We start from the raw sequence: 18,975 nt of genomic DNA on the forward strand, positions 1-18,975 counted from the left end.
AGATTTGCCCAGCTCAGATTTCATGAATCGGGTTTACATCCACTTTAAAAGCAAAATATCCCAAAAAAATATTTTTTGCTTTAACCACTTCCCGACCGGTGCACGCCGATGTACGTCGGCAGAATGGCACGGCTGGGCAGATGGACTTACAGGTACGTCCATTTGAATTCCCCGCCGTGCCATTACATGCGCGCCGCCGGCGGCACGCGCACCGGCCGGGAGCTCCGTGAGTCAAGTCGCGGGTCCCGTGGACTCGATTGCCGCGGGGATACCCGCGATCGCCTCACGGAGAGGACGAACGGGGAGATGCTGATGTAAACAGCATCTTCCCGTTCTGCCTAGTGACAAGTGTCACTGATCACAGCTCCCTGTAATCGGGAGCAGTGATCAGCGTAGTGACACACACAGCCCATCCCTCCTACAGTTAGAATCACTCCCCTAGGACATACTTAACCCCTCCCCGCCCCCTAGTGGTTAACCCCTTCACTGCCAGTGTCATTTACACAGTAGTCAGTGCATTTTTAATTGCACTGATCGCTGTATAAATGACAATGGTCCCAAAAATGTCCGCCATAACGTCGTAGTCACAATAAAAATCGCTGATCGCTGCCATTACTTGTAAAAAAAAAAAAAAATTAATAAAAATGCCATAAAACTATCCCCTATTTTGTAAACGCTATAACTTTTGCGCAAACCAATCGATAAACGCTTATTGCGATTTTTTTTTTTTTTTTTTTTTTTTTAACCAAAAATATGTAGAAGAATACGATCGGCCTAAACTGAGGGAAAAAAATGTTTTTTTAATATATTTTTGGGGAATATTTATTATAGCAAAATGTAAAAAATAATGGGTTTTTTTCAAAATTGTCGCTCTTATTTTGTTTATAGCGGAAAAAATAAAAATCGCAGAGGTGATCAAATACCACCAAAAGAAAGCTCTATTTGTGGGAAAAAAAGGACGTCAATTTTGTTTGAGAGCCACGTTGCACGACCGCGCAATTGTCAGTTAAAGTGACACAGTGCCGAATCGCAAAAAGTGCTCTGGTCAGGAAGGGGGTAAAATCTTCCGGGGCTGAAGTGGTTAAAGAAAAAAAAGCCACGTTTACATGGCCTGAGAACCGGAAATTACATCATGACGTCGCTCTGGTCCTTCAAGGGCATAGAGCTGAGTGGTGGAAATCTTGCCATCGCTTTTTTTTATGGCAAGCCATCACTAACGCCAGATGGTTCTCAGGCTCGGTGATCAGTAACGTAAGCCCGAGAAGGGCTTAAAGCTGATCGCTGCTCGATATAACACCTCTTGAGATGAATTAGAGCACAGACTGAGCCAGGCCTTCTCTCCAAAATCAGTGCCTGATCTCACAAATGCGCTTCTGGAAGAATGATCAAATATTCCCATAGACACACTCCTTGTGGACAGCCTTCCCAGAAGAGTTGAAGCTGTTACAGCTGCAAGGGGTGGGCCAACTAAATATTGACCCCCACCGACTAAGACGCCATTTAAAGTTCATTCGGATGTAAAGGCAGATGTCCCAATACCTTTGGTAATCTAATTTGTTATTTTACAATGATAAATAATATATCTATGTCATGGTATTTTAAACTATCTAACATGCAGACCTTAATGAAAGATTTCTGTGACTTTGTATATAAAGTCTTAAATTAATGCAAGTTCTCTCAGCTGAAGTTGGGTGATTGCTGGCATGGAGTATGATGGTTTCTGTCCCCTCGCGCCTTATTTGACAGATAAGAGCGTGAATTTGACAAATTTAGTTGATCTTTTATAACCTTTAAATCGGGGATCCCCAACCCCCGGGGCACAGACCTGTTGATCAGGCTGCACAGCAGGAAGTGAGCACTAACCACAGTCCGCACAGGGCTATCACAGACCACAATTGCAGCTCACCTCCAGCTGTGTGGCCATGCCCATGTGTCCTCTCCTCTACCCGCCCAGCCAATGATGTCATCCTATAAGCAGGACATGGGGTGGGAGGAGCTGAAGATCTCAATGGAGAGCTCCTCCCACCCCCTGCCCTGCTGATAGGATGACATCGAGCAGGCAGGGGAGCCGGGACATCCCTCAGCCCATCCACCAACAAATAACCCCATCCCTGGGGAAATTGGATGCCATGAATCCTGTCTCTGGTGCCAAAAAGGTTGGGGATTGCTGTTTTTAAATAATTACTATTCATGTTCTCCACTGTCGCAACATAATGTTTACCTATAGTCTGATCAGTAAATTTTTTTCTTTTCCTCCTAAGACCAACATCTAGCGTTTAGAAACATTTCCACAGTGCAATTCCTGCTGAGAGCAAAGCAGCCATTTGGAAAATATTATTTCATCTCACAATATTTGCAAACCCATCCTTGCATTCCAAGGGTGTCCTAAAGACCAGTGGCAGAGGGTGGTCATTTTTTTTTGGGGGGGGCGGCAAACGGTAACACTCCCCCCCAAAATCGATCAGCGGGCGGGTCTGGTGCACCCCATCTATGCAGCGCTTCACCTGTGGCTTCCTTTGCTCGGCGGTGGTGGCAGCGGTGACAGCTTCCCCTACCCATTCACCCCATTTGCTGTTGTAATACCTGGGTGGGCTCATGGCGCAATGCTCTGAGCCTACCTTATTTTGAAGCCTATTAGAGCCTATGGCTGTAATCGGGGGCTTCAAAAAAACACCCTGCCACTGTAATTCAGGCGCCCTGTGTCCTGAGAGGGGCCAGACGCCTGAATAGGGGTGCCAGCGGCGGCTGTAAATAGATTCATGCTATGCATGAATCTATCCATTATACATATAGAGAGGGGCGGATGACCCTAATGTATGGGCCGCCACTGCTAAAGACATTAAAAAATACATTAAGGAATTGCATAAGGACCATAATGAAATTGCAAGTAGCTCTTCCCTCCAGAGTTCTCTTTCCAGAAACACTCTGCTGCTTCTGGATCATCACAAATTTTAAAAAGCACGTTTAGTTTATTTACTGAACAACACTGTACTTTTATTTCAAGCATAATACTTTAATATACACTGCATTTTCACATTCCCAGTGTAACAAAATGACTTTTAATTTATAAAACTACACCACACTGAATTTATTTTTACATTTTTCAGAAAATTTCCATTTTTTGTTTTCGGAAAAAACTGGAAAAAGTTTTCCTCGTGGCTTAAAAATATCTGGAAATTTTACATCTCTAGTTGTAACTGAGTTGATCTTAACTAGGGTGAAAAGCTGAGCTCCTTTAATGTAAGGACAGCTCTCTGTGCTTTACTTCTGGAAGGAACGCTGTATTTAAAGTCAAAATGATGTGGCTGTTGACTGCCCCCACCACCACCACCTAAAGATCACAGATGTGTTGAACCGAAACACCTACTTTTGAGCTCCCCCTCAGATCACTTAGGTCTTTGGCTCTGTCTGTCTGGGCCGAGCGTGCATCTAACTTGAAAAGGGTGCCCCTATTAAACATATTCAGCTCAGACATGGCTCCGACTGACACATGATTATTCGGACTGCTGAACCTTACAGCCCTGGTAAAGAAGATTTTCTGTCTCCATCTTTCTCTAATGAATGCTCACCATAAATCTTTGGCTTGGAGTTCTGTTGTAATCCTGTTGCTCCGATTTAATTATATGGTGTGATATCTCTTGCAGAAAGCAATGCTTCATTCGGTTGTATGCAGCTGTTTTAGAGCCCCAAGTGAAATCACATTTTGTTGATTTGCTCTTTAGTTTTTTGTTAAGAGTAATACATAAGAGAGAAAAAAAAAAAAGACTAGAGCATCACATGGCAAAAGGACACAATCAAAGTACAGTACAGTAGAGGAAATTTAGAGGGCAAATGAAACAGATCAAAAACCAGAACCCTCAAAAGAAATAAATTAATACATTTTATACATTTAGCAAGATCATTTCTGATCTAGGGGAGTTCTGCAGAGAACAGTTTGAAAATCTCCAAAGTAAAGGGGCAGGAGGCGGAGCCTAGCAGAGCAGACATGCATTGTTAGAGCTCCACACCGCTGAGGAGAGAAGAGAAGGACAAAGCGGAGCCTGCAGGCTCAAAAGGTATCCATTTGAACCTTTTTGCCCCAGGGAACAAACTGTGAAAGTTTGGGCAGGAAATATGGTACTGGGAGGAAACCGTGGCAGAAATAAAAATCACCTCACAAAAAGCTCACAGGCACTCACTGCAGCTGAAGCAGCTCCAGTCACCTCACAAGATACAGCATCAGGGCGCTCTCACAGACAGAAAATGTCACAGCAAGACTCTCCATTTGAGTCAGATACAGAACAAATCCTCTCACAAACTTCTCCACAAGCCTCCTCAGTATCCCCAGTAATATTATTACAATTTGAAAAGATGCTTCATAAGGCTTTAAAACAAACCTCAGACCAAATAACAAAAAGCCTAACCAAAGAAATAAGAGAGCTGGGAAACCGCACCGCAGCCTTAGAAATAAAAATGGATGAAATTGAAATTACAACCCAAGAAAATATAACAGAATTGGAACAATTAAAAAAAGAGAATTTAATACTTCAAACTAAGCTCGAAGATTACGAAAATAGAGCCAGACGTTCAAACTTGCGCATAAGGGGAATACCTGAAACTGTGACAGACCTGCAATCTACTATTACTGCTCTATTACAAGAACTAAAGCCAGATATCCCTATTGAACGTTTAGAACTGGACAGAGTACACAGAGCCCTCACAGCCAAAAAGAAAGATGGACCCCCACGTGATGTAATCACAAAATTTCATTATTACAGAACGAAAGAACAAATACTAATTGCTGCAAGAGAAAAAAAAGAACTTAATTTTCAAGGACACAATTATCAAATTTTTGCTGACCTATCCCAATTTACTATTACTAAAAGACGATCCATGAAACCCCAACTAATGGAACTGCAACGCCACAACATTATGTATCAATGGGGCTTCCCCTTTTCAGTCAGATTTAACTACCAAGGTACAATTTACAGAAGCAGATCAGCAGATGAACTACAACAAACCCTTTTAAAATTAAATCTGACAGAACCCACAAGCAGCAACACTCCCACACGCAGAAGAATGACATCATCTTCACCTTCAGGCAGCACCCAGAAAATTTCAGAACAAAATGGGAATCACCATTCTCACAAAAGAGGCCATTATACCACATCATCCATGGACCAAGAAGATTCAATGGACTGACATCCTAATTCCTGATATCTCTTCATTTATTATACTAAGAGATGGTTCTCTATAAAAAACCTATATTTATAACTGAATGTAACTGCATTCTGATAGTCACACACTGTGTGGGATCATGTTACATTCCAGTTATATTTCTTATTACTTCTGATTCATATAGCCTTAGAATATATAAGTGAAATAAGGAAATTCTTGTTCAGTTATATATTTTCAGGTAATAACAATAGATTTATTACTTTTTAGGACAAATATGTTCAATAATCCAGAAGTAATGGAAGCTTTTTCTTTCTTTTCTTAAAACAAATATATTACCTAACTAGTTCCTAGAATTATGTTTTTGTTTATTCTAATCTGAAGCAATACAACCTCAATTTTATGAGTTAACATATCTAAACAGTTACGTATGAATAAAATATGTAATTGTTTACTCTAAAAGGGTTAAAATCCCAAAATAATTCAAACTATCTTCATCAATACCAAAGTTATTAACAGTACCTTTCTAACTGAATTATTTAGCCTAGGGCAAGACTAACCATATACAACCACCCTGGAATAAATAATTTCAACAAAAACTAAATTCTGCACTCCAATTAATGAAACATCATTTTGATGTCTTTTGACATAGCACTTCTCTCCTGTAAGCGGAAGATCCGTGTACCCCCATTAGCCCTCCTCATTCTCCCAACCATATTATGTGGGAGTGTGACGAAGGCACTTATTCCCCTGAGAGAGATATTTATTCTCTTTCACGGGTAAATTGTGATTACTTGCAAAAAATAATTTATACAATGTATCATCTAATCTCGTATGTTTTTTGTTTACTCTTTACTCCAGAATTCACTGGTTTCTTTTCTATCTATTCATCTCTTCAGTCCACACAGGTTGATCTGCGCAGTCAGCTCTGCATAACAAAAAGTAAGTCAAAACTATTTGATCTATTGCCATGGCACCACTGAATATACTTTCCCTGAATGTTCAGGGAATAAATGTCCCTCAAAAAAGGACCAAAGCCTTCCGTACTTTCCATAACAAGAAGGCTCACATAGTATGCCTCCAAGAAACACACTTCACCAAAGATTCTACTCCAAAATATATTTCTCCTTTTTATCAACAAATTTACACGGCTTCTGCCTGTACCAAGCAAAGGGGAACTCTAATTGCATTTCACCGATCCACACCATTCACCTTATCATCAGAAATTAAAGACCCAGAAGGTAGATACCTGATACTCATGGGTTATATAATGGATACAGCAATCACGGTGATTTCCTACTACGCTCCTAACAAACAACCTACACCATTCCTCTCACATATATTACAAGTGATTAATACACACAAAATAGGAACAGTGATAATGTGTGGGGATTCGAACCAGGTCCTCCTCCCATTTCTAGATAAATCACCTTTTACACCATCCAAAATAACCTCTAGATTACCTTTTTCTCAACTTCTTTCCAAATACAATCTGGTAGATTCATGGAGAGAAAGTAACCCAATGAAAAAGAAATTCACTTATTTCTCGCACCCTCATCAAACCTTCACCAGAATAGATCATATTTTTCTAACAATAGGAATGATACCAGAAATTATTGCATCAGATATAATTCCGATTCCGTGGTCTGACCATAATGCAGTATACACTACTATAGCCTCAGCCATACCAAAAGCGTATGACCCAACGTGGTACTTACCGGACATAATGCTCAAACACCCACTACATCAGATGGCCATTGAACAAGCTTTAAAGGAATACATATCAATTAATAATACAACAGACATCTCCCCAATAACACTGTGGGAAGCTCATAAGCCTGTCTTGCGTGGTACAATACAAAGACAAATGGCACTATTTAAACGGGAACGCAAAAATCTAGCAAAAAAACTAGAACTCAATTTTAATGCAGCCTACATATCATTCCAAGATAATCCATCTCAGAGTACAAAATCTCATCTGGAAAAATCTAGATTGGAATACGATCTATTTCTCACGGAGTCAGTTGATAAATCCCTCAAACGCTCTAAACACAATTTCTACATGAATACAAACAAACCAGGTACATATTTGGCTCGGGCATTAAATTCAACTAACAAATCTTTCAAACCAATACGTTTGAAATTATCAAAAAATGTTTACACTTGTAATCCAGTTAAAATAGTCCATAAATTTCACTCACATCTCGCAACTTTATACAAGACAAACAATGAATTTAATCCTACAGAGGCTGAATCCTTCTTCTCAAAAATAACCTTACCTGAGTTATCTCAAAATCAAAAAAGCAGTTTGGATGAGCCTATAACTATAGATGAAGTTGCTAACGCCATAAAAGACCTAAAACTTAATAAAAGACCAGGCCCAGACGGCTACTCGGCTTTATACTATAAAACATTCTCAGAAATACTCTCTCCCATTCTCACTGAAACTTTTAACAAACTTCTAGATGGACATTCTTTTCGGCAAGAAACACTAATGGCAATTGTTTGTATGATCCCAAAACCCCTTTCTGATGATACTTCCTGTGTGAATTATCGGCCTATCTCTCTGTTAAATCTCGATATTAAATTATTAGCAAAAATAATAGCAAAACGCCTCAATAGCATTATAGGAAAATTAATACATAGAGATCAAGTAGGCTTCATGCCAAATAGACAGGCAGGCGATAATATACGCAGGGCAGTGTTATTGGCACATATTGCTAAAAAACGGAAAATCCCTTTATGTTTTCTATCTCTCGATATTAAGAGGGCATTTGACACAGTATCCTGGCAATATATGCAATATTCATTACAAAAATGGGGTTTTGGACCCCACTTTTTAACATGGATCAAAGCATTATATAATAAACCCAAAGCCTATATAAAATATGCTGGATACAAATCTGAAGCCTTTAATATCGAAAGAGGTACCCGACAGGGTTGCCCATTATCTCCCTTATTATTTGCCCTTATACTCGAACCCATGGCCCAATACATCAGAACAAACCAAACTATAACTGGCATTGAAGTAGGAGGTATTACACACAAATTATGTATATTTGCAGACGATATATTACTTTTTCTATCATCACCACAGGTCTCTGGTCCTAACTTAATACCAGCTCTTGATGGGTTTGCAGCCCTATCCGGCCTTATGATTAATCCTAAGAAATGCCTAGTGCTTAATATTTCACTCACAAACATGGAATTGATCCCGGCTAGGGCTGCACTCCCATTCACATGGGCAGAAAAATCAATCCCATATCTTGGAATTCATTTAACAGCATCTCATTCTGACTTATTCTCAACCAATTATCCTCCTGTATTAAGACAGATCACAAATCTAATAAAACAATGGTCGCAACTTCCTTTATCCTGGATAGGGAAGATTAATGCAATCAAAATGACTATTCTACCCAAATTGCTTTATCTATTCAGAGTCCTCCCTATTCCAATTCCTTCCTATTTTTTGAGAATAGTACAAAAAAGAGCAACTTTGTTTATATGGGGCTCTTCTAAACCACGTATACCTATACACACACTACATCTTCCCAAAAATAAAGGAGGCCTGGGATACCCTAATTTTACTAACTACTACAGAGCAGCACATTTGGCCAGTCTGTCCAAATATCATGCAAAACAGGAAATCCCATTATGGGTATTTATAGAGGCTTCAGAAAATGACCCTCTATTAATATCAAATTTATTATGGCTTAATCCTAAAGACCGCTTTAAAATTCATAATCCCATAACTAAACACTTCTTATCTCTCTGGGATAAACTAAAAACCAAATATCAGTTACAATCTCCACACAATCCTCTCCTTTCTTTTATCAGAAATCCGGCCTTTTATCCGGCATGGATCTACCCAAATTCTTTTAAAGCTTGGACAACATCAGGCATTCAGACACTAAATGACTTCATAGCATCTAAATCATTCCTTTCATTCCCATCGCTTAGAGAAAAATATGATCTACCAAACTCTGAGATATTTAGATATCTCCAAATCAAAAATTTCTATACACCATTTCTAAAGGGGGATACACCATTATCCCAATTATCCATTTTTGAATCAATCTGTACAAAAGATCCATTTGCTAAAGGTACAATTTCATCACTTTATAATCAATTATATGGAGTAGCAAATCTTAATAGACCCTCTTACGTTCAGAGGTGGGAGGAGGACCTGGGACGAACTTTAGAAGACACGGACTGGTCTAACATATGGCTCACATCTAAGTCATCTTCACCCAACATCTTAGCACTGGAGACAAATTATAAAGTCCTAACTCGCTGGTACCTTGTACCCGCTAGAGTGGCAAAATATTCACCTAATACCTCAGCTCTTTGTTTTCGAGGATGCCCAGAAATAGGCACATATTTACACATATGGTGGACGTGCCCAGTAATCCAAACCTTCTGGAAGGAAGTCTTCGTGGTTGCATCTAAAATATTTAAAAAAATAATACAACCAGATCCATATTTAACTTTACTTAATCTAAAACCGGAATGGTTAACACTCTCTCAATTCAAACTTATGATCCAACTAATAACGGCTGCAAAACAAACAGTGGCCAAGGCATGGAAATCTCCTACATTGGTACTAGCAGAAACAATTCACAGAATGAATAATACAATGTCCCATGCTAAGATGGTAGCCATCGATCAAAATCAAATTCCAAAATTTGAAAAACTTTGGCATCCTTGGATAAAACAACAGTTCCTGTCAAACTTCAATGACTCTGTCCTGTTGCCATGGTAACAGATTAAAAGACTTACAGAGACACCCATTCTAAGGCTTCAAAGAGAACTAAGAAGAATAATAAACTGACGAGCGGGACAACCTTGTGGACCATACCTCTACCTTTCAACCCTTTTTCTTCTTTCTCTTTCCTTTTCTCCACCTTACGATTAAAGCTCATTATCAGAATTTATTTGACCTATATACACTCTACTTGTAAACAAAATGTATAGTAGGTATAAATCATTTAAATACCTACAAAAGTAACTAAGGAAATGATATATATCTTTAATTTAGGTTTACGTGAACCCAATGTTTAATATTTGAAATTTCATGATATTTACCTATATAAACCCTACTGTAAAACAATGAGCTTACTTTATAGATCCTTGTAAACTTACTTTATGTATCTTTATAACATTGTATACTCAATAAACTTCTTTTGACAAGGAAAATCTCCAAAGTAAGAATGGGGGGATTGGCTGAATCATAAAAAATGTTTGTAAGCAATTTCTGCAAAAGAGTTGCAGATTGTTAAATGTCATTCATATACCAATCGTAAAAGCTATGTCAAGGATGACGTCTTTTCACTATGAAATCAACATTATAATTTGAAAAAGAATGCACACACTTTGCCACACAACTGCATATACATGGGAAAAAGCTATTCAATTACTCATCCCAAAATATTGTTTGTCTATCCCTTTTCATTTCAAAGACTAGCCAGTTACACAGGTTAAAAACTTTTGTCGGAAGGGCAAAAAAATAACCTGTACACCCTGTGAGCACTTGTAATTTGCAGTGATAATTACTACAATTACAACGTTCATTTGATACTGATGGCCTTGCATGAAGGACACGACTGTTCAATAACAATAGGAGTCTTTGGTTATTTTTGCTAACGTTAAAATCCCCACAGGAAGACTTTCTAGAATCAACTGTCTCTTCTGCAAAAGTCAGCAGATATTCATGAACTGTATTCCGTTAAATGGTGCCGACTACAAAAATAACAGCAGGATTGGAAAGCTGCTATTCCTTGAAGTGACACTAAACAATAGCCTTATTCTTCAGAAATAATCTACACACATCAACTTTTAATAGCCATGTAATTCATTTATTTTTCGAAGAATCATTTCTTGCTGTGTTTTTCTGTCTTCTTGTAACGTCCTCTGTGAGCTCCCAAACCTTTTCGTTCCACGTTTCAGTTTATTAGGAACAAGCAATCCACATGGGGTGTGCTCATGTGCACTACTCCTATGCACACCTCAAATCCCATAGGGCCACCGCAAGAGCGAGCAAGAGAGGGTGGCTATGTTCCCACGTACAGTGGGACCATGGTGAATGAATATAGCCACCCTCTAACAGGAAATATGATCGCAGCAAGCAAAGAGCAACAGAAGATACTGTTTGAGTCAAGAATGGATAATTAAATTGATTTTTTTTTTTTAAACAGAGCTAAGTGTCACTTTTTAAATTTGCATATTTTTCCTTTTTTTTTCTAAAGCTAATGTCTCAGGTTTAGTTAATAGGTTGATAAACTTTGGTGACTTTAAACAGATAGAATAACATGTTCTTGGTGCACTGCCAACCGGGTAACCAAATACTAGTTAGAGGCAGGTCAATTTAGTTAGATCTCAAAGGGCCAGCCTATGAAAATATGATATTTCTGTTTTTGATATAGCTTGCTGAAGCTAACAGACCAGCTAGTAACTTCAAAAGTCTCCTATGCCTTCTGAGTCGGCTATGGATATACCTGACTCTTTGAGTGCATATCTTATTTGAACCTCATTGTGGCATGTTAACACTACACATTCTGAATAAACACGCTGCACACTGCTCTACACCCTTTCCAGCAAACTATGCAATGAAAAACACATATTGCAATACAAGTTTAAAGTGATTGTAAAGTCTTGTTAAAAACAAAAAAAAACAAACATATACTTACCTGCTCTGTGCAGTGGTTTTGCACAGGGCAGCCCCGATCCTCCTCTTCTTGGGTCCCTCTTCACTGCTCCTGACCCCTCCCTCCTGTCAAACGCCTCTACAGAAAGCAGCTTGCTATGGGGGCACCCAAGCCGAGCTGCAACTCCAAGTGTCCATTCAGATACAGAGCTGCCACTTGGTCCTGCCCCCTCTCTCTCCTGATTGGCTAACTGACTTTGGGAGCCAATGGCGCCACTGCTGTGTCTCAGCCAATCAGGAGGAGGGTTCCAGATGGCCGAGGAACTCCTGGACATCGCTGGACAGAGATTGGGCTCAGGTAAGTATTAGGGGTGCTGGGGAGGCTGCTACGCACAGAAGGCTTTTTATCTTAATGCATAGAATGCATTATGCCTTTGTCTTGCATGTTTTTTTCTTTTTTTTGGGGGGGGGGGGGGGTTTACAACCACTTTAAGCTACTGGTTGTGAGGGTTAAATTGCATCAAAAACATCTCCTCCTTGATTGCCATCAATTGCAGAATTGTGCTTTTGTTTGTTCAGTCCTGAGAGGTGTGTACAAAACACATATCTCCCGTAAGTGACAGAAAATTGCCTACTTATATTTTCCTCTCAGAAATAACAGGGCATATTTTTAGCCTTCCATCAACCCCTATAGCGGTTTGCTTTTTATCCTTGCTTTTAAGCACCATTCCTTCCTGCAAAAGCCCAGCTATGCAATTTCAAATAAATGCTATGTGTTTTGAAGAGTTTTCTTACACATTTTTTTCAGTTAAATGTATGATGTCTGAAGGAAAACCAAGTATAAGGATGTGTGTGCATTATTATGTATATATTGTACATGCATGTATGTGTGCAAGCCTGTGGAATGTCAGCTGTACTATCAAGAAAGCCAACTATGTGTTCCTATGTATGTACTGTACAGTTTTCAGAGGATGTTTAAAGATGAATTCATCCTCCTTGAAGGCTTTTATTTCGAACATACTTTTTCACTTTAAGAAGGAACTCCACTCTTTAAGCTGTGCTCAATAGAACAAAAATGTCAGATGGCAAAGAACATTCCCTGTGTTCTCTCTGGAGCTGATCTTTCTCTGTAACTGGCTTACCACTCCTGGTCTGTCTCTCTCAATAGAAGTAACCATTTTGGTGGTGGCATGGCTTTGCTTTCTTATGTCAAAGCCACCTGCAAAGAAAACAGTGAGCAGCACAGGGGTGACATCACCAAATCTTGCTCAAAATCTCCTGAGAATAGCAGTCCCTGGCAGCAATGCCTTAGATCTCACACTGCAGATATACAGCTATGAGTCTGTAGTCACCACAATACCAAGGCACCTCAACATACCAGGAAGTCCACTGCTGTTTTTCAGTAGCAAATGAAGTCAAAAGGTACATTTTTCAAGGTACACCCTAGACACAATAACATTTCTAAATCTTTAAATTTAAGTTCATTCTCAGTGTATATATCTGCTGTATAACAAAGTAATAAAATAACATTTATTTAAAAAAAAAAAAATGAAATAAAGTTAAGAATTTACACCTAAGGATACAGTACCTTGAAAAAATTTTCCACATTTTGTCATGTTACAAACCAAAAACCTAAATTTATATTATTGGGATTTTATGTGATAGACTAACACAAAGTGGCACACAATTGTGAAGTGTTAAGAAAATGATAAATGTTTGTTTGTGTTTTTTTTTTTTTAATTTTTTTTTTTACAAATAAATATCTGAAAAGTGTGGTGTGCAATTGGATTCAGCCCCCTTTACTCTGATACCCCTAACTAAAATCTAGTGGAACCAACTGACTTCAGAAGTCACCTAATTAGTAAATGGATCACCTGTATGTAATTTAATCTCAGTATAAATACAGCTGTTCTGTGAAGCCCTCAGAGGTTTGTTAGAGAACCTTACTGTACTATACTCTGTATGATCTGGTTTACTTCCCATGCCCGTACAATCCCTGGGGCATCTCCCTTTTTGCAAATTTCTATTTATGGGATGTGGCATGGGCTTCCAGCTCCAATTCTCAATAGAGGTCCTAAATAATAATTTTAGTGAACAAACCGCATCATGAAGGCCAAGGAACACACCAGACAGGTCAGGGATAAAGTTGTGGAGAAGTTTAACCTCCCTGGCGGTATGATTATTTCAGATTTTTGATGCTCAAAGTGGTACAATGTTTTGCATGGAAATGTGGAGTTTTATATTGTAGGCCTGTAATGCTTAGTAATAACACACTTAAATCCGTCCAAACAAGAGTCTAGTAGACATCCCGGGTATGATAAAGTTTGAAACACAAAATCATAATTTATAATTATAACAATAATATAATAATAATTATTCAATAATGTAATCAAATCAAAAACACTGAAATTTGCTCATTTGCATAATTGTCGCTGTCTTTACTTTCAGTGTTTTGATGACGGATTTCCCCAAGAATCACTATCACTCAATTCTGCAAGTGATTCTAATTTATTATCGCTGTTTTCTAGCTGGTCTAAAACCGCTTTTGATGTAAAGGGACACTTTTTGGTTGCTATGGACACTCCAGTTTCCAGGCAGAAAGAACAGTATTTATAATATAAAACTGCATGCAGGGCACTGGACAAACCACTAGGGACAAAAGGGATGTGAAATGATTTGATACAGTAATGTAATCTGTAAGATTACAGTGTACTGTATGTGTAATGTGTTTTTTACTTTTTGAATTTGGCGCCATTCTCCGTCCCCGTGCGTCGCAACGCTCGCAGGGAACGGAGCCCGGCACTGTGATAGATGCGACATAGGACACAGCTCGCACACACAGCAGGGAGATGTCGCAGGATCCTGGGGACAAGGTAAGTAACTTGGCCTGGATCCTGCGATGCGATCCAGAGTATGGCTTGGGGTTACCGCTTTTGGTACTGAAGAGCCACCCCGAGCCACATTTGGATTACCGCTAAGGAGGTTAAAGCAGGGTTAGGTTTTAAGAAAATATTCCAAGCTTTGAACATTTCATAGAGCACTGTTCAATCCATCATCCGAAAATGGAAGGGTATGGCAACTGAAAACCTACAAAGACATGGCTGTCCACCTAAACTGACAGGCTAGGCAAGTAGAGCACTAATCAGAAAAGCAGCCAAGAGGCCCTTGGTAACTCTGAAGGAGCTGCAGAGATCCACAGCTCAGGTGGGAGAATCTGTCCACAGGACAACTATTAGTTGTGCACTCCACAAATCTGGCCTTTACGGAAAAATGGCAAGAAGAAAGGCCTTTCTTCTTGCCACTCTTCCATAAAGGCCAGATTTGTAGAGTGCACAACTAATAGTTGTCCTGTGGACAGATTCTCCCACCTGAGCTGTGGATCTCTGCAGCTCCTTCAGAGTTACCAAGGGCCTCTTGACTGCTTTTCTGATTAGTGCTCTACTTGCCTGGCAGTTGAAAGAAAGTCATAAGAAGTCCCGTTTACAGTTTGCGAGAAGCCATGTGGGGGACGCTGCAAACATGTGGAAGGTGATGCTCTGATCAGATGAGGCCAAAATTTTAACTTTTTGGCCTAAAAGCAAAACCCTGTATGTGGTGGAAAACTAACACTGCACATCACCCTGAACAGACCATCCCCACTGAGAAACGTGGTGGCAGCATCATGTTGTGGGCATGCTATTCTTCAGCAGGGACAGGGAAGCTAGTCAGAGTTGATATGAAGGTGGATGGAGCCAAATACAGGGCAGTCTTAGAAGAACAATTGTAATGCCCCGTACACACGGTCGGATTTTCCGACAGAAAATGTGTGATAGGACCTTGTTGTCGGAAATTCCGACCGTGTGTAGGCTCCATCACACATTTTCCATTGGATTTTCCGACACACAAAGTTTGAGAGCAGGATATAAAATTGTCGGAAATTCCGATCGTGTGTACACAAATCCGACGGACAAAGTGCCACGCATGCTCAGAATAAATTAAGAGATGAAAGCTATTGGCCACTGCCCCGTTTATAGTCCCGACGTATGTGTTTTACGTCACCGCGTTCAGAACGATCGGAGGGCCAGAGTTTAGAGATCCATGGTTTAAATCAAAGCATATATATTTCTCTCCACTTCCCTGCTGCTTCCCTCATCAGACTGGTTTCACAATAAAAGTTCTAACTTTGGGTCAAATTGGAGACTGATATTATCAGTCCAACCTTGGTCTCTCTCATGGGAATACCTTTGACCTCCCACCCACACAAAAATGCTTAACCACTCTTGGTATCCTCTGCTATCTATCTAGATATACAAGATATGTGTGTGTGTGTGTTTTCTTCATATCCAGCAATAGGTAATATGTTTCAAATTCGATTTTTATTATTAAATTGTAAATTTGTTACCTATTGGATACCTTAAAAGTCCACTTTACTATTCTTATCTTTTCTTATCTTTGGTAACCATGCAGCCTGTCCGGAATATTCCCAGTTGTCCCACTATCTTAAATTGCTAATGATATCGGATTTGCTTAATAGACCTCTTGCATCTTTTGAATGTTTACTGACTCAAACAAACCTGACCACATTAATCTATATAGTTTATACCCCCGATTTCTGAAAATTCACCACGCCCTCTGTCTTGTAACTAAATTGGAAGGGAAGTTGCTGACCACAGAAGACCTTGACTGGGAGAAAGTATTCATTTATGAAAAAAAGTTGTTGATCTGCTCAAAGCCTCAGGAGCAAAATTGTAAGATCTTGTCCACATGGTATCACGATCATAAAATTAATTCCTCTCTCCCTGATATCAAGATTTGGGACCCTGAGCCTTCCCAGGGTCCTGCGGTGGGGCATAGTAAGGTCATCAATGCTGATGCAGGAAGTTGTCCAAAGGTGTGGTGTAAGCTGTGTTACTATTTTCTTTAAAAAAATAAATTAATTTGGGGAATTGCAGCATAAGCAGAAATATTTTAAATGTGTGTTTTATTTACAGTATACAAACAAGCATGTTAATTAGAATCTTCTTTTTCTTTGCAGAAACGTTCGAAAGGTCAAGTTCTCTTTGATAAAGTGTGTGAACATTTAAACCTGCTGGAAAAAGATTACTTTGGATTAGTGTATAGAGACTTGGAAAATCAAAAGGTAAGCTTTTTTCCAGATTCAGGCCTCATGCACACTGGATGTTTTGGAACCTCTCCTAGACGTGTTTTTTTTTTTTTTTTTTTTTCTGGCAGCTGCGGCAAAAAAAACAGTTAATGCTTGTTAACGCATGTACGTTCATCAAGCGCTTGGGCATAAGTTTATTTCATTGGCCAGAATAAGAATTCATTCTGGCCATTGAAATTATCGCTCAAGCTGTAAACGTGTCTAGCATTGTGTGTTTAGATGCGTTCACACCCATCAACCATCTTTTCTGTACAAAGCTCTGTTGCTCCTGGATGCGCAGTAGATTTTTTTTTTCTGCCGCTAACCCTGTCTTCATAGATGTGCACAGCCTATTGCATTAGGATGTGCACCCCAAAGCTTAAACACACATGCGTGTGTATGTGTCTACATATATATGGCCCCCACACGTTCATCTCCTTGCCGACACAGTGAAAGAAGTGCGTAAGCACTGTTCTTATGGCAGAGCCAAAAAGAGGGAGTTTTTTTCCATCTCCCCACCCGCACACAGAGTAATACTAAGTGAACAAGGTGATTAGGGTACTCCTATGCCTGCCTCTAAATGGACACATAGGCTAACATAGTAAGGTGTTTACGGCAGAAAAAAAAATCCAGATGCCCCTAAGAGCAGTGTTAAAAATTTCCAGTGTGCACTAGGCCTCAAGAGGTATATTTGTTACAAAACATACTGTGTGTTCGTGCTATTTTCTGGTATACTGAATACACAAATTACACTTTTTATTACCTGAGTATATTATTCAGTATAACTATTGGCTGCAATTACTCCCTCCTGCATATTGTTATGCCCCGTACACACGGTCGGATTTTCCGACGGAAAATGTGTGATAGGACCTTGTTGTCGGAAATTCTGACCGTGTGTAGGCTCCATCACACATTTTCCATCGGATTTTCCGACACACAAAGTTTGAGAGCAGGATATAAAATTTTCCGACAACAAAATCCGTTGTCGGAAATTCAGATCGTGTGTACACAAATCCGACGGACAAAGTGCCACGCATGCTCAGAATAAATAAAGAGATGAAAGCTATTGGCCACTGCCCCGTTTATAGTCCCGACGTACGTGTTTTACGTCACCGCGTTTAGAACGATCGGATTTTCCGACAACTTTGTGTGACTGTGTGTATGCAAGACAAGTTTGAGCCAACATCCGGAATGTCCGAACAAAGTCCGACCGTGTGTACGGGGCATAAGAGTATCTGACATCATTAGGGTCATTACTCTGCTAGTCATTCCACCATTATAGTTGAAAGTTCACATATTTTATAACATAAATATGCTAAATATAGTGGATCATATTGTGATTTTAGTAATTAATAAAGGGGATCTGTAGCTTATTTATAGTGAGTAGATATTTTGAGTTATTACTGTCATAGTAACCAGAAAGTGTTTTTTACACACTGTTTGATGTTCCATATTTTGATCATTGTATTTCATATACATATTTGTAGTGTCTTTCTGTTTGTTAGGTTAGTACTGGAGAGATTTATCACAACTTTTTATCTCAAATACTGATGCCACCTAGGACAAGAAGTTAAAATCTCAACTGTCACAGACAATAATAAAAACACAGCATTTTTAAGCATCCTGACTGTCTAACACTTAAAAAAAAAAAAAAAAAAAAAAAATTGATAGGGTTCTACTTTGAAGGTGTTCTGTTACCACAAGTGAAATCTAAAGTTGGGCGTACTTAGGGGCATTTTATATTCACAAACGACTAGATAAAAATGTATAATCCTTGTGTGACTGACTCTGGACACACTGTTGGGTATCTCCACCAAGAAGCTGCTACCCAAGTTCTGGAACACGGGACCCGCAAGTCTGGCTATAGTTACCCCAATAACTAGGCAACACCAGCTATGGAGCACACCAGAAAGAGAACTGTTTGAACAAAGGCACACAGAGAGATACACTCAGGGGACATTCCCCCTTCTTTGCATAATGACACAGGGCGGGGTAAACTACATTCAGTAACGGACACACAGGTGTATTCAAACGTCTCATCAGTAGACTGGCCTAT

At 39.4% G+C, this 18,975-nt stretch overlaps 1 protein-coding gene across 26 annotated transcripts in view; it reads left to right on the forward strand.

The window, feature by feature from the left end:
- The window catches only part of EPB41L3 (erythrocyte membrane protein band 4.1 like 3), a 291,386-nt gene that overhangs the window by 157,049 nt on the left and 115,362 nt on the right, over positions 1-18,975 (forward strand). For all 26 annotated transcript variants that reach the window (XM_073631385.1, XM_073631386.1, XM_073631383.1 and 23 more), the window contains exon 4: positions 16,812-16,916. In XM_073631385.1, the coding sequence (XP_073487486.1) occupies positions 16,812-16,916 (105 nt within the window). The remainder of the gene's footprint in view (positions 1-16,811; positions 16,917-18,975) is intronic.

Source organism: Aquarana catesbeiana, linkage group LG05 (genome assembly GCF_042186555.1).
Source record: "Aquarana catesbeiana isolate 2022-GZ linkage group LG05, ASM4218655v1, whole genome shotgun sequence".
NCBI classification, from domain to species: domain Eukaryota; kingdom Metazoa; phylum Chordata; class Amphibia; order Anura; family Ranidae; genus Aquarana; species Aquarana catesbeiana.